The sequence below is a fragment of the Parambassis ranga genome, chromosome 14 (assembly GCF_900634625.1).
Source record: "Parambassis ranga chromosome 14, fParRan2.1, whole genome shotgun sequence".
Classification (NCBI taxonomy): Eukaryota; Metazoa; Chordata; class Actinopteri; family Ambassidae; genus Parambassis; species Parambassis ranga.
The window spans coordinates 8,837,058-8,854,379 of NC_041034.1; the positions used below are offsets into that span (position 1 = coordinate 8,837,058).

The 17,322-nt window shown below is 41.9% G+C and overlaps 1 protein-coding gene across 2 annotated transcripts; it reads right to left on the reverse strand.

Moving 5' to 3' along the window:
- Positions 1-9,221: 9,221 nt before the first annotated feature.
- On the reverse strand, positions 9,222-10,714 carry ovca2 (OVCA2 serine hydrolase domain containing). 2 transcript variants are annotated; one of them, XM_028421704.1, is made up of 3 exons: positions 10,414-10,466; positions 10,150-10,232; positions 9,222-9,980 (listed from the first exon to the last, which is right to left on the reverse strand). In XM_028421704.1, exons 2-3 carry the CDS (start codon positions 10,193-10,195, stop codon positions 9,457-9,459), a joined length of 570 nt encoding a protein of 189 aa, XP_028277505.1. In that variant the 5' UTR covers positions 10,196-10,232; positions 10,414-10,466; the 3' UTR covers positions 9,222-9,456. The 2 variants fall into 2 exon arrangements, with proteins under 2 accessions (XP_028277505.1, XP_028277504.1); XM_028421703.1 differs by lacking the exon at positions 10,150-10,232 and having other exon boundaries at positions 10,414-10,714.
- Between the last annotated feature and the right edge of the window lie 6,608 nt (positions 10,715-17,322).

The following is a 17,322-nucleotide window of genomic DNA, read 5'->3' on the forward strand; positions in this document are numbered from 1 at the left end:
CCTGTTTGGCGCGTGCTTTCTCAACTAAAAACTAATAAATTAAAACACCTGTCCATTTGACTCCTGTGTGTGTGTTAACGTAAGTATAATCTGCAGGAGTCTCTCGCTGCACACGCCTACGTATGTCTGACACGCTTCTTTACGCACGAGGGTCTCCCCTAAATCTCGCTCAATAGAATCGAGATAGATTTACGCACGACTCCTGTCGGCTCTGTCGTGAGGTTTTTACAGATATGTGTGGCTATTTAGATCATTTTTTTAAATTATGAAATTATATTAAAAAAAAGTCAAAGCGCTGCACCGAGCAGTCATTTTAAACGGGCAGCTGCAGTGATTCATCGCCTCATCTAAACATCACGATCTGCTCATGGCTCTGATCAACTGGTGAACTCGACTCTCGGTGTTAGTTGCCTGCTCTCGACATAATTAGTCTCTTTTGACATCCTCCATATAAACATATCTCCTCGTCGAGGCTGACAGACAGATGTAGGATTAAACTGTTGATGTTATATTGCCCATATCAGATAATATCTGTGTCTGAAGCACTAATCAAAAACCTTTGACAGAAGCTAAACACTGCACGCTTTTTGAAGTATTGACAAAAATTGACAATAAGACTGTGAAATGCATTCCCAGCGAAATGTTTACAAAAGACAATTATGTAATAAGTCGGCCATTTGGGGAGTATTTAGACTTAGAAATAGATTTAGAGCTGCTAAGTATTCGACACAGTCTTGGAGTACAAACACACACAGCCTGGGATACTATTTTCACTCTCCTTTTTAAAGAAGTGCACAGTGATTCAGGCTATACTTTTCCTCCCCTTTATAAATAGCTGCACTCCGTTCAATGACGTGGGATACGCACGTACATGTGTAGGTGAATCTTTGAATGAGCCGCCCCCCTCCTCCTCCCTTTCTTTCCCTCCTCCGCTCCTTCTACTAGTTACTACAGGATCTCTATAAAAAGCCTACGGTTGATGGGAGAGCCCGGTCTGTATGGGAAGCGGACTTTGGAGAAGAGGGACCATAGAGTCTGTGCGTGAAGACAGCGTGGCACAGATTTGCGCTGACAGTTTGGTGTTGATGAAGACAGCGAGTTTAGAGATAGGACAGACATATTTCTACAGCAAAAAGAGCCGCAGCCGTGACAACACAGGGAAGATTCAATGAGGTAAGTTAAAGTCTGATTTCTTTAAATTTGATACGATCAGATATGACTTTATTGAAAGATTAAACACTTGTGACATGGGTTAAGTGCCACCGTAGGGAGAGGATGTACTGGACGGGCCATCCCCTTAAGAAGCCCCGAAGTCTGCGTGCACTGTTCTCATCTTTACTCTCCGGTTGGAAGTTGCTGCAGTGTGACTCATTTTCTCCCCCATTTGGGCAGCATTCAGTCTGCAACCTGAAAAAAATGAATCTCTGACATCTAGAAGATACAAGCTGACCTCGATGTGCGTCTTTTCTGTCAGTCGGTATCTTGTAATAGGCTATAGATCAGGGCGTACTGTTGTTAGTAATGTAATGTTCACCTGTCATGGGTCAGATCATGTTCTTAATTAACCAGGGAGACGCCGTTTAGTGTCCAATCAGGCGTCACTGCGTCCGATGCTATCAGTCCAACTATATGTGCCACTGTGCAATTTACACTGACACGTGCACACACACAGAGGCGCACACACTCTCTTGTGGTGTGTGTGTGTGTGTGTGCGCGCGCGCGAGTCTCCTTGGGGGGAGTGTGGACGTGGGGAAGTGTTCCTCACCAGACCCTCAACAACCTCAGGAGCGCGTGCCACCGGGAGGTTTCCGGTGATAGTGATGACATTATAGCCATCACTTTCTTCCGGTGTGGCGGCACACTCCTCGCCTCCGCCTCTCCCTTTCTCACCCCCTCCTCCTCCTTCTCCTCCTCCCATCTCTCCCTTCGTCATGCACTTCCGGTCGGCGTTTCCTTTATCTTTTTTTTCCCCCTCCCTGTCCCAGTTCTGTGACGTCGTCAGCCAGTGAAGTCACCCCTGCGTCATTCTTGCGCACTTTGCAGATGATACGCAGTCACCTACTATAACCCTTTTAAAGGCATTGCGCTCACGCACGCAGGCAGGCAGGCAGGCAGACACGCACGCGCACACTGCAGTGTAATACTGGACCGGGTTGTATATGCGCAATTATGACAGGCTCGTGCACAGACAACACGAGGGAGGAGTGGGTGGAGCGAGTCAATGAAACCCCCTCGTTCATTCACAAGTCTCTCACTGTAGGACTGACACTGATCACGCCGGTAATCAGGCGACGTGTTAGTGAAGCAAAGACGTCAGAGACATTGTCACACGCTGTTTTACAAGAGATTTATAGCCAGTTAGTTTGGGTTGAACGTGCACTGTGAATATTTTGTTCTCTTCGCCATATTAAACACTTTTAACTTCATGAAGTGCATCTCAGTAAGTTTTCTGTTGAAAGTCCAGGTTAGAGTTGGAACATTTTTTCTGAATGTTCCGCGCTCTTGTCAAGTCACACACACACACACACACGCACACACACACACACACACACACACACACAGAAGCGGTTTCTCCCCAGTGCCATGGAAACCAAGCCAGACCGAGTCACTGCCCACGCGCTCTGATAAGCCAGGCGGTAGAATAGAGCGAGACCCTATTGGTGTAGTCGTGACGTGACGTCGTACGCCCATGCCCACGGGCTTGTCGAACACCGAGAGACACGTGACGGCACCTGACCACGATGTATTCAGAAATGGGATCCTGGTTGTAGCAAAGAGGAGAGAGACGTTTACAGTTATAAGACCTAAATGTAATATGTGTGGTGAAAAAACTTCACATGGACATGATTTACATTTAAATATCTCAATAAAGTCGTGCCTCAATTATCTTCTGTAAAAACCTGTGTGGATCTCTCAGCTGTGAGGGGCTCTGTGGTTGATCCTGTTCAGCACCGCGGACAGCACCGACCCGGAGCGCAGCTGAGTTGCTGTCCCAACGCTGTGGTGCTGAAACGGGGTTCACATGGGACCTGATGCAACCACTTCGGAAAGACAAACAAACGTTTCTCGTTAATGTAAAAAAAACAAAAAAACAAAAACAGAAAGATGATACGATGTAACCAAGTATTAAAATAACAGGCTTTACTGTTTTACTGTTTAACCTATAGGGGGTCTTTAGCATACTGTGGGTCACTGAGCAGAGAGAAGTCACAATCATCAAGTTTAAACAGATCTCCAAATTTAAGTGTCAAATACACAGAAGCTTATTTCTGTGGAGGGTGAGAAAGAACATTTTTAGTCAGGCTGATTCATAATTAATCAATGATAGATAATCACTGATTAATCAGTGATAAATTGTAGGCTTATATGAAGTTCTTAATAATATCTTTAGGTTCCTAACTTCCTAACAGAAGCATTTAGTGATTCTACCTAAATGCTCTGCAATAGCTCACCATATCCACAGAGTTCACTAGATGTCTCTGTTCCTCTCCTCTTGCCACTCTGCACTCACACACACTTGCATGCATACAAACACTAACTAGGTCAGAGACAGGAAAACAGTGGGTGGATGATGCCAACCATGCCAAGAGTTTTTTTTTCAATAAAGTTTTCTCACCCCCAAAAAGGGGTGACTAAAATGTTTCCTTATTTTATTCCAAAGTGTGATGCCTTTTGTTTTTGTTTTACTGATGAATTAGGTAAATGGTCATGTGACTTCTTAGTGAGTTGGGGCATCGTTTTTGTTATCAGGTTACAGAGCTTTTTATTTAACTGCACCAAATAGAAGATTTCTGGACCTTACAGATGGCCTACTCTAGTGGTGTTAAAACATGACACTACTAAAACAGTTCAAGGACTCTAAACTGCACACTGTAATATTTTAAGTATAGAGTTAACATCATCTTTTATGACCCATTTTTACAATAAATTGCTGTAGATGAAACAGTTCTGATGATAGTTGCAGTAGTAAAGGGAAGAAGTAGTTGTCTTTCCATGATTTCCCCTGTTTAAGCCTTACTGCAGTGATCAACAACACACTGTTGTGAATTGTGTTCAGTTTAATATCATTAACATCCTCTCCTCTTTTTGCTGATACAGGTCACCACAGAGGGAGAGTGTACGTCCATGCCTGCTACCCCTTCTCCTTTCTCCTGCCAGAGCATCAGCACCTTGGCTTTAGACTGCTTACTGCTTATACAGTGTCACAGTACAGTAACAGTCTACAGTCATGGCTACTGAAGCCTGGCGATGCTTCAATAACCACAGAAAAGATGACATGGAGACAATGAAAAAAACTGAAACACTGTGCAGTACTTTTTAAAATGGCTGACTGACTCACTGTGTATGTTAGCGACGTCTCTCTCTCTCTCTCTCTCTCTCAGAGAGGAAACCTGTGTGGGCTTTGCATTGGGGGAGTCCTGCGCCATGTAAGTACGTAACATCCACACTCAAACCAATGAGACCTTGCAGTTTTCCAGTTACCATGCCAACTGCAGTTACTCCTCCACCCTGCTGTCTCCATGGCGACCGTGGCTTTAGATTGTTACTCTAGCAACAGCACCATGGTAACAGTCTACAGCCATGGTCGTTAGGGGCAGGTGTCATCAGGAAAGAGAGAAAAAAGTTTGTAACTACTTTACTGTTGTAACAAGGTCAAAGGTCATTGTTTTATTTTATGACTGTAAATGATGTATTGTTGTGATATTATGATGACACAAACATTCAGTTCACACTCAAATATGCACTGACACATGTACTGTTCTTCACTTTGACTTTATTGGGCATAGTGTGTGTCTTCATGGTTTGATCATTGAGTGCAGCGATGAATGCAAAGAGCCCATCCTGAGCAGATGAGTCAGCCGGCTCCAACACCTGTTCCACTCTCTGTTTATCAGACAAGAGCTGCCTCACTTCAAAGCAGCACAGCTAGGAGTCCCCAGCAGACAGCGCTATAACCTGCAGGCAGGCGCAAACACACACCAGGTCCTGCACAGATGGGCAAACACACGTATGCTCAGACACACAGCGAAACACACACAAAAACAATGGACCTTGTCAACACTCTCTTAAGCAGCTCCATGATAGTCAGACGTATGTTGCCCTCTACAGGTCATGTTTTGTCAGTGTCATATTGAACATTTTATAAGCAGAAACCTTTGTGATTTTAATGAAATAAAATGAGCTCAGCTTTAAGATGTGGAGTTTGTTATTAAAGGACCAACTACACAAATATTGTTCAAGACTCTGCATTCTCTCTCCTCTGACATTACATCATATTACAGTACATCTCATTCAGGTTATACATGGCAGCTAATTTAGTTGAGTTTAAAGATAATGCAGAAAATATACAGAAAACAGGATGATGGAGGCTGTCAACATGAATACCAGCAAAAAGTCAACACAGAGCTGAATTAGGGGTTCACTCTAAACATAAACACACGCATGTAAACTAGTTCACTGAGATTACAATTAAAACGGAACAAAAACTAAGTAAAAAAAAGTTCATCTTAAGTTTAGAAAACTTTTTTTAAAATTTAGAAAAGTAAAGAAAGAAAGGAGATAAATGTTTTAATCTGTTGTTTATCTTCTGCCTCCCTGCACCGTAAAAGCTCATGTGCTGACAGATAAACAGCAGCACATAAACTCTTACTGTTCAGGGCTGAGAAGTACTTATGACTCTCTCTCTCTCTCTCTCTCTCTCTCTCTCTCACACACACACACACACACACACACACACACACACACGCAAATACACACACGGTCCCCAGAATGCTTTTGTGCTATATAACCAACTTCTATATGTTCATTAAAGAAATTGGTTAAGAATCACTGAATGGTTAAAAATAAATCTATATGTAATTATTATACTTATACTTCATACTTCACCTTTATAACACAGCTGAATGTATCATTATAATGATAATGTTGTGTATCCATCTTTGAATGTTTGTTTAGTTCTGACTGCTAAAAAAACCCCACACTCTATTCTACATATTACTTTAATAAGTCTCATTGATCTATTTGAGCACAGCGAAGACTTGTGATGGCAGTGTTGTTCTTTTTCATCCTTCAAACCACTTTATTATCATCTTGAGCCAAACAAGATTGCACAACACTGCAACAGTGTACATTTTTTTGGATATGAAAGCTAAGACATGCTTTACTCTCTCTGTCTCTTTCTGCCTAGACCTGACTCTACCCAGCCCTGCTTCACAGCCACGATGACTAATATTTACCCCACGAGTGTCAGTTAGGCACCTATAAGGACGGCCAAACCACAGCTGTCCTCGCCAGGGCCCGGCCAAGGCCTTTAAAACGGGCCAGTAAAGCAGACAAGCAGACAAACGACTGCTGGTGACATCATACATCAAACGGCCGCTACCCTAACTTAGACGGCCTCAGCCGCGTCCTCAGTTCACCTCTGCACCTCCTCTCCCAAAAACGGATACTACCAAAACCTCTGAATATATTTACATGCACTCACTGAGCAGACAAACAGACAAGAAGTTAGAAAAGATCAAACCTGCGACGGATCTTTGTGTTTTTCCCCCCCAGATAACAGGAACTATTCTGTTATGACATAAATCACAACAGGACAAAGTATCGCTCTGGAAGAATGACTGGACGAGGACACCAACCAAACAAGTTTTGGCCATGGACAAAGTACACTTTGTCCACAAAAACAAGAAAACCACAAAGTAGGAGAAAACCAGAAGTATGTGTGTGACAGAAAAGAATAACAAATGACCAAATCATAGCCATATGGAGAAAAAAAACATGCACATACACACCCACATAAACACTGACTGCCTGTTGTTTGGGCCTAGATATCACAGAGATGTAGATTTCTTCACTCTGGATGTCACAGGCTGACTATCCTGCATTTTCTCTTCTGTAAATAGCAATTTAACTGACAGCTCAGCTCTAAACAAACTCCCTGAGCTCCCTCTTTTAATGTGTCAACACACATCACACATGTCAGATACTGCACATCTAAACAGCACTCATGAAGCCACTTTCTTTTTCTATGCTAACTAACTAGACACACACACAAACAAGCAGAGCGGCAAACTGAGTTCCATGTGACACTGGATGCAGGCCATACTCTTGGAGTACATCCAATATGAACATAACATCACCTTCATCGACACCAGCATATCAACACACACACACACACACACACACGTCATGCACTGATAGTAGATAGATAGATAGTTAGTATCAATTCAATGTTCAATCCAACAATTCTTCTGTCTTTAGCATCTTCTTTTTGAGCTTTGAAGAACAATCATGATGAGAAACAGCTGCTTAAAAAACTGCATGTAAATCCAAAAGTTCTAACGAGGTGATAAAAATCTTAAATCACAGATTATTCCAGGCAGAACTGTCAGTGGTCAACCTTATCCAGACCAGCCTGGGCCATGGGATGACCAGGATCTTTGGAGTTTAAGTGCAACTCTTATATAGATGCACGCGACACGAGGCCCCTCCTCTCCTTCCGTCTCCCATAACAACAAATGCTCCATAATCAAAATAGAGCCCATCTGTGCTGCGACACACCCCTCTGATCCCCTCACAGTCCATCGAAGGGGGGGTGGGGTAAGTGATACTTAAATTGTGGCAAAAGAACTTGAATGTGCCCTTACTCTCCCTTTTTGACCACAGACTGAGAGAGAAACTGAGGGGGTGGAGGGGCACAGAGGGCGGATAACTCCACCCTCATCTGTCTCTGTCTCTCATTCCATTATTTCCCGGTTGTTGTGCAACAGGAGGAACAGATTCCTGAGAAGAGAGTCACGGCTCTGTTGTAAAACTTACTGGCAAGAGTGACCCTGTGTGTTTTTCTTTTACTGTTTCCCCTGCTCGCTCACTCTCTCCGTTCGTCTTTTCTTGTTATCAAAACCATGTGCGTGTGTGTCTGCTGTAAGGTCTTGGAGGGACACAAGGGCCACAGGGGAGCACAGGAGAGGAGGAATATGAGGGCAATACAATGGTAAGAGGAGGGGGAGAATAGATGTAAACGCTTAAACAGCAGGCGCTGGAACAGGTGAGAAAAGTGAGTTTTATATAAAATGGTTTTTATTGTGAAATCTTTGCGGTAATTAATCAGGGGGCAAGAGCCCACAACTGTCTCCAGTTTTTGACTCATGAGTGGCTTTTTGACACAAAACTATTTCAGTCCATGCCATGAATGTGACAGACATGTGATAGGCTGATGACAAACAGGATGTGGAAGGGAGGAGGATGTTTGAAGCGAGGTGGGAGATGAAAGAAAAAAGGGAAGGGGCAGAGAGAAAGAAGGAAAGAGAGAGAGAGAGAGAGAGAGGTAGAGGAGAAGGCAAACATCTGGAAACAATTGAAGGAGCGCAGTCTGACATGCACATGCTTCTGCTATAAAAGAACAACATGTCCCTGAACCCTGCACATTTTGAGTGTGTGCACAAACCTGTAAGCCACATTCAAGAGGAACACCTTCATGCATCCATAAAAACAAAACACCCACACCAGTCTGGTCTCCTCTGGTTGATTCTTATACTCTTCACTGCTGATACACCCACACACTGCAATGTCAATTAAATATGGGAGAGAATGACTCACTCACCACACAGCGGTACACGAGTAAAGGCGACCCATCATGTTTACAGCTCAACGTTATTCTTCCTCCTTTGTGTAAATTTACATTTCAGGCAATGATTTGTGACAGTGTGAGGTTAGAATGTGACGATGTGTTATGTAAAACATCACTCAAACTTATTAAATCAAGGTTTCCACTGTGGCTCAGACCTAAAATTCTTCTCATAACTTTCCACAATCACACTCCCAGTACAAAAAGTCGGAGAAGACTTTTTAAAGATTTACCCATTGAAAGAAAAATACATTTATGACCGTAAAAAGTCAAGTCATTTGCTATTGTTTCCTTTTTCCTCTTTATAAATAGTAATTTTGTCCCCATTTCCTAATATGTGTATGCGTCATAGATGTCCGGAACGCCCTTTCTGACAGCACAATCAGAGTGTAAACAATTGATAAAATGAATACCATCAGTGAACTATTGACTGGGGATAAGTGCCTCATACAAACCTTGCTGCAGGGCACTTCAGCCGTGGATGCTGGTTCTAAGATTCAAATTAGCAACTCTTCAGATATCTGTTCTTACACCTAAATTCTTTATGGAGGTTATAATAAAGGTATTACTCACAAAAGAGAAACACAGACCAGAGTACTTTAAATAAACTGTTGTTCTTTTATTTGCCAAATGTATATTCCCTGTGAAGAACAGTAGTCACATGTCAGAAAGGGCATCCAAAGGTCATAATTTTTACCCCTCTGGATTCAATTATGCTCTCACTGCATGTTTCTGAACATTAAATAACCTCAACATTCTCCAGCCATATTTAAGTGCTCGAGTTATTTTTTTCATTCATTCAGATTCTGATGTTTTTTCTGTCTCACGCTTCACTGGAACTTCTTCAGGAAGTCCTGGTATGTTTGTCTGTGAGCAGATGCAGCAGGAACAAAATGCCCACCGTTATGTATGAGGACCTGAGCGTCTTGGAAGAAGGGGAGGAGCTCCCTGCTCATGCTGTCAGGGATGACTTTGTCCTGCAGCCCGAACACATGCAGTGAAGGAATCTGGAGGGGAGAGTTGTAGAATTTGTGGTGTTCCTTACACGCACTGCAGAAACCAGCAACAAGGATGGCAAAGCGGAAGTTTAGCTCTGGCTCCAGTTTTTGCTCCTGCAGAGAGCACAGCATGGCAACAAAAGCTGCTCCCTGACTGAAGCCCAGGATGCCATCAAAAGGACCTTGGTCCCTCACAGCTTCTCTCACTGCTATCACACTCTCATCGAGCCCAAGGCTTTCCTCGCACTGCTGCTGGGCATTGAAACTCCGAGCGTGAATGTCAGAGAACCACCACCCCCTGGGGTCCTCATCACCTCCAGGTCCAGGAGCTGAATCATTCTCCTTATCTGGAACTTCTAAAAGGCCAGAAGAGTGAAGTGGTTACTCTGCTGTTCCTGTAATTTAAAAATCATCTGTGCAGTGCTGTTCCTGTTTCAGTCTGATGACTAACAACTTAGGGAAAAACCTTATGACAGGGAAATCAGAAATATAATGACAGGGAAATAATAAAATAAGAATTCTGACCAGGCCTTATAGAACAGCATCTGTCTTCAGGCTGTTTTACTGCCATAAACTTCACAGATGGTGGCTGCCTGTCATCCTTGACTCTAAAAATATGACATATGTCATAGGTTCTGCAGAAGCAAAATGATGTTTTCTTATTATTATATGTCTTCTTTAATGCGAAAGAAGGGATAACGTGTAAACAAAGTTCACAGTGGTGGTGTTAGAAATCTCACTATACTTTAAAATAAGTTCGTGTAAATGTCGTGTTTTCGGGGGACCCACCTTCTTTGCTAGCTTGCTGCACGGTGAGCGGTGCACTCATGAAAACGAGCTCCACTTGTTTCTTCAACAGCTTCCGCAGAGCTCCGGTCTTTTCACGGAACGAGCCGGCGTTCTGACGGTAACCGTGAATGCACAGGATCCGCAGAGGAGCCATGGCAAGGGGTTAGCCTTAGCTAGCTAATTTAGCTAAGCGAAGTAAATTAAGGTTTACATACAGTTTATTACTTTAACTTGTCAGTTTCAATATAACAACGAGGACAGAGAGGCCTAGTTAAGAAACGGAACTTTCAGAAAGCGGAAAAAGAAGTCGAACCGGAATTCGCCGGACAAGTACTTCCGTTTGGCCCTTTCAAAATAAAACTATTTTTATTGCAAACACAAAATGTTCTGATGGAAACATTAAAAAACGCAACAATGCAACATTTTTCTATGTAATAAAAATGTGTTCAACAACAAATAAACAACAAACAAACAAAGAAAAACCTGCTATTGGAAGGCAGGTGTTTTCTGCATAAAATGCACACTTGTGAAGTTTGTGTTTGCTTTAGATGACATGAGGCTCGGGCACACTTGCTTCTTGTGAACACACCTGCTCTCTGACAATCAGGTGTGCTACCCCTTATAATTAGATGTCATATGTAACAGGTATGACTGACAGGCTGATGTTTCCTAACACTTTGCTTAACTGTCTCTAGTATGATGCCTTCACTGACATCAGGAACTTAGCAAACTCATTCTGTAACTGAAGAATGTCAAAACAACAGAACTCAACAAAGATAATGGCATGCCACTCAGTCTGTTTCACTACATTACGTCAACCAGAGCTGCTTAACTCAGGGCTGTAAAAAAGCAAACCTCAGTTTTCTGAATGTGTGTTACTGTGACATACTCTGGTGCTTCCTCAGAAGGAGGATGGACTACATGCTATCTGGTGTGACACTGACCCCTAAAGACACAGACAAGAATGTCTCATACAAGGATATACCAAACCTGTACTGTTAAAATCCTAAAATCTCTGTGTGGGAATATCTGCATCTGCAACAACACACAATAACATATAAAGAATTTGATTTCAGATTCTAGGCCGCAGAAGCCTCCCTTAAGATTCTCTCTTTTTAACTTGGCAGTGCGGTTCTCCCGAAGGACTCTGTCGAAAACAGAGGCATTATCTTTTATCCACATTCTCTTTTGAGAAACATATGAAGACAATTTCCCAAAACTCACGTTCTCGCTCAGTGATTTGCAGAAGTTTGCATTTAGCCAGTCTTCTGTTGCCGAGAAAGCAAACGTGTTTCCTTACATGCTAATTCGGAAGAATGAAAAACCTTGTGTCACACTCAGATATTTCCTGTTATGCGAAACTAAAGTCAATTCCCCTAAATTTGATTAAAATCCGGGCTGTGGCATCTAAGATAACACATGTGACTGTAGACCCTTACAGTGCAATTCCTTGAATATTCCTTCCTGCTACAGTCTGGTTAAAGCAGGCAGACTACTGAACTACAACTACTTTTACATTTACACAAAAAACCATCTATATGCCTATTTAAATTGTAGCCTACATAAGTAGGACAAAAATTGTATTCATGTATCCATGTATTTAGTTACCACTGTACGCTGACAGTTCTCTGAATGATAGGCACACAAATAGAACATGGAACACAACAACATTAATAACTGATCAATTACAAATAATCTAATCTAGGCCCCAGCAAATAACAGCATATCAAAATGACTATTTCATAACAAAATCACAGTGTTAAATGACTTAATTATTGTATAGAATAATACCCTTTGTTACAGTTATTACATAATTACCATAATATTATAAAGGACATAATGAGCCTACAAATACAACATAAGACCATAATGACTAAGAGGCCACAGAGACTAGTACAGTGTTTAATATAAATAGACAATGTTTATTTTTTTAAAAAACATTGTAAATAAATAATAATAAATATTTATTACATTACATTAGATTAGATGTTTTTTATATATATTTATTTATTTTTGAGATTTAAGGAATATTTGAGATTTAAGGAAATATGTGAAGTCACATCTGTCTCCACAGGGGGGCGGTGGTGCACCATACAAGATAATAGAATAGCAGACCTCAAATAAGCTGCATGTATGTATGAGAACAATTTCCCAACAACTAACTGCACAATGAGTAGAGTCTTGAATAATACTTTAATAAGAAAATTGAATGAATTTCTAATGAAATTTGAGATCATTCAAATTAAAAACTGTAAATCCACCCTATAGATCGAGAAAAGCAGAATAATAATCCCATACTCTTACTGTACAGTCCAGTTGTTTCTGGTGATACAGCAGGATTGTCTGATTTTGAGGACACAGGTCAAGCTTCACAGCCAGAGCCAAGAGCCAAAACAGGGAAAGCAGTCGTTGTCCAGAGAGGTCAAAATGGCCTGCGGCAGAAGAACGGTGATGCTGTCCTCTGCAGCGACATTATTAGAGATGCTGTCATTCTGCCATGCAATGCTTGAAGTCTGTGGGCACATAAAGGAGGACAGAGAAGAGTATGACGAATGTCCTGTCTGCTCCGTATCCTCACTGGGGCTTGCAATGTAGGCCATACACAATCTGAATATCCTCATAGAAAAGCAGATGGATGATCTAAAAAAGCATCTTTATGCTTATTCAGGCTGTTACCATCGACTCGGGGAGACTCCACTGTGGTTCTTATCAAGAGAAGCGCGGTGATAAGAGGCTGTTTTGTTGTGGTACTGTTGACAGCTGACAGACGTTATTATCGGGTTGGACAAAGGTGACAGGTGAGGCAGAGTTGGAGGCCTGCCATTTCTTGTTACTGATAATGTCTGTTACTTGGTGTGTGAGACTTTTTTCATGTCCCAGACAACTTCCTGATACAGCAATGAGTCCTGCGTCTGTTTCTACAAATCTCTCTGGTCTTACCCTGTCAAAGCATTGGATAACTCATGTGCACACAGTGAGGCACCGGCTGCAGCTTTCTGTGTGCAGAGGCCCTGTATTTCCCCATGTTTTGTCAGATATCCTGTTTCGATGCCTGTGGTTTTATCAACACGCTTTCATTCATTATATCATGTTTATCTGAAACTCTATGTCACACGTATGAGCAACAGAATTAGTGGACTTAATTTAGGAGATAATGAGGTGCTCCATTTACTTCCATTTGCAATTAACTAAAAATGTTCATTAGAATGTGGAGAGAAAATGCATATTATGTTGAAAATGTCTTTGTATTGTACAAAAAGTTTTACTGAACTTAGCATGCTAACCATCTTTGAGCCGCAGGATAGGTTGCTGCCCACAGAGTGATTGTCATTTCTTTTCAATAAAGGCTTGAGGTCTTATTAAGGAGCCATTATAGAGCCGGATTAAAGGAAGAACTGACAGTCTAGGGTTTGTTTTTAGCCTGGTACAGTGCTTCAAGCTTCGACCTTCTTGTACTCCACTTATGATTTCCTCTGATCAGAATACACTCTGATGTACAATCACAAAACATCACCGGACTTGATCTGGACAAAATGGACAGTTGCTGCTACAGTATGTAAACATACTGAGGCACATCTGTTCCAATCCTTCCGGTTAGAGTTCTAGAATATTCCCTTAACTTGAGGCTTTTATCCAAATCTTTCAGTGCTCTGAATGAACAAATGCACACCTTACTCATACAACAGCAGCATGCTTGAGTTCACTTTATTTCTCACTACCAACCTTGAAATCTGAAGGCTACTAGTGTTTATTTTAAGCAGGCTGACTCACACAAAGGGACTCCACACGATCCAAGCTGCTAATGTGTGGGAACAAACCGTATTTGACTCAACTAGGGGGAATAACTGGCATGCTTTATTTCTATCAGTCATACCGAAGTAAGTGTGACTAAGATATGATGTTTTTTTGCACTCTTATTGAAAAGGGGCAAAACGGGAAGCGTGGTGAAGAATTCTGAAATGATTTTTCACAACACACAGATTCATTCAAAGCATACTTTAAAAAATGATCCTGTAGAGACTGGAGACTGTTCCCTATTGCTTACCTCAGTAAGCTAACTTTAGCATGTTGGCTACGTAATGCAGCCATCATTAGTTTAATTGCAATATGCAATAGTAAAAAGAGTAAAATAATGTGAACCTGTTCTTCAGAGCAATCAAATCACAGTAGAAAAAATCAGATTCCCTCACATGGTGAAGAGCAAAGCTCTTCTGCAGTGAAGATGTATGTCATTGTAGAGCGCCGTCTCAGTGCTGTTCCCTGGTGTATGTTTCAAAATGATGCACTGATGCATCACTGTTCAGACTCACAGAACATTAGCTGTTGCAGAGCTAGCAGAACTTAAGTGGCATGCACGTGATTTTGATGCCTTTTGGCTGCGGGCTTTCATTAAAATATAGATCAAAGAGATCAAATTGATAAAAGTCTAGAAGGGGGATAAACCGTGTAGCCACCAGAAATTAGATTTTATAATCAGACACATGGGAATGGAACATTGAACATGGGGAATCCCTCCATCTACTCACACACCGCCATCCATTTCACATGCTGTTCAATTATTTAAAATAATGTTGCAGACATTTTAAAATCAAACAAACTACTGCATCTGTTATAAAACATTAACCCAGTCTCGGTCAGTGTGAAGCAATGGCTCAAGCACAGTGCTGCTGATGTTGTTTTTGGAAAGAGGCCCAACATTCAGGGAGACAAATGACTCTGAACAGAAGAGTATATTTGGATGTTCAGGCTGCAGAGAGAACTTTTAGCAGTTTAGCAGTCAGTTCAATAAGTGCATGTTTGCCTTACATGTATGATGGCTTGTACATGTATCCACTTAAATTACCTTATCACAGCCCAACATGCACTGAGAGAGAAGGAAGTCAGAGTGGAGGGAGTGATAACCTTGAGAGAAGGTTTCTCTCCATGTGTTTTCTCTTTGAAGAACTGCCCCTCTTCCACACACACACACACACACACACACACACACACACACACACACACAAACATATTTATGTCCTCTATACAATACATTCAATAGCCTCATAAATGTGTTATTTTATTTAACACAATATCATATAGATTATATTTCAAACAGGATTGATGGTATCACTGCTCACAGGTGGGGCTCTCTCCCTGCTGATATTAAATAATGAGGATACTATGATCCATGAGCTCCACTGATCTTTCCCTTTGTCAGAACAGTTACATTTGGATTATTACATTACATTACATAATTCTATAGCAGTTCATTTACACTGGCTGCTACTCCGGGGGACTCATAGCACCACTGTTCATTCTGAAAACATCCTCTAAAACTTTTATTAAAGACATTCAGGAAATATAATTTGTGCTCAGGCACAGTGCTGCTGCTGTACTAAAAAAAAGGTGTTGTTTTTGGAAAGAGGCCCAACAGACAAATGACTCTGAACAGGAGAAGAGTATATTTGGATGTTCAGGCTGCAGAGAGAACTTTTAGCAGATTGGAACAGAGGAGACTGCAGCAGTCAGGGAGAAGACTACAGGCAGGGTGGAGACTGAAGATGAAGACTGATGAGATGAACAGAGATGTAATGGGGAAAGACATCCGTGTCGAACCTCAGATGAGAGGTCTGGTGCTATTTCAATTGCCTCGGGTAAATGGGAAACTTAATGAAGGATTGAGGGAGAGGCACAGAAACAGTTACATATTGTACCATATCACATTTTCCTGCCTAAAGGAATTTACCTTTGACAACTCTGAGCTATATGTTCTCAGAATGTTTGGCTAGCTACAGACCTGTGACTACAAGCTGATCACTAAGACTAGCTGGAACACAATGTACGATACTCATATAATGTCATTATTTCAGCTTGTTGTTGACACACCGGCCATATTTGTTATAGTAGATGATAGTTATAGCAAAAAAAAAAGAAATTATTAGTAATAACCGCCTGTAGGGGGCGGTACAGGGGTTAGCACTGTCGTCCCACAGCAAGAATGGTCCCTGGTTCGAGAGGTGAGTTTAATTAGGGACTCTAAATTGGCCGTATTGAATGGTTGTTTGTTTGTCTATGCTGGCCCTGTGACAGACTTGAGACCTGCCCAGGATCCATTGATAGCCCAGCCCCGCATGAGACCCTGTACAGGATGGGAAAAGCACCAAGAGGCAGGAATAAATGGTTAAATGCTTGTATGTTTAAAAGGAGACATCAGTGGCCAGGCAGCTACAACCTGCAGGCACACACAGAGCCTACTGAGCATCTACGTGGGTTAGTGATCACCCAGCTGGGACCTGGTAGTTAGGCAAGGAAGTCACACAGCTCTTTTATAAGTGCAGTCTTTGGACTTGCCACAAGGCAAGGCAGCTCCCAAATGAGAGGGTGTTTTCTGTAGCTCTTATCTCAGCAGCTCTCCGATTGTTGTACTGTTTTTAATTTGGAAGGATCTGATGCTGGTTTAAGATAGGTGACACATAGAGGCTACGCTAGTTAGATTTACTAAAGGTCTTCTGTTGCTGTGCAGGCGCACACAGTGAGCACTGTTGTGTCATGATGCACATGCCAATTAGGGAGAGTTAAAAAACACACCCAGGGGACAAGGCTGCTGTTGACGTTCTCCAGCGCTGATGAGGAGCCATGTGTCGTTCCCCCAGGGAGGCAGAGTGAAAAAGAAAAGGGAGAGAAAATAAAGAGGGAGTGTGATAAAAAGGTTGGGAAGAAAAAAGAAAGTGGGGACTTCCTATACTCAGGTGTAATGTGGCTCTTCCCTGTCACGGTGATTTATGAGGAACAGAAATATTATAATATTCCTGCTGCAAATCAGAGAAACGGGAGCGAGAGGGGAAGGAGTAAGGAGGTTTAAAGTGTGTGTATGTGTGAAACAAACAAGTCAGGCAGAGTGGGAGAATAAGCCAAAAACAGAGCAGAAAC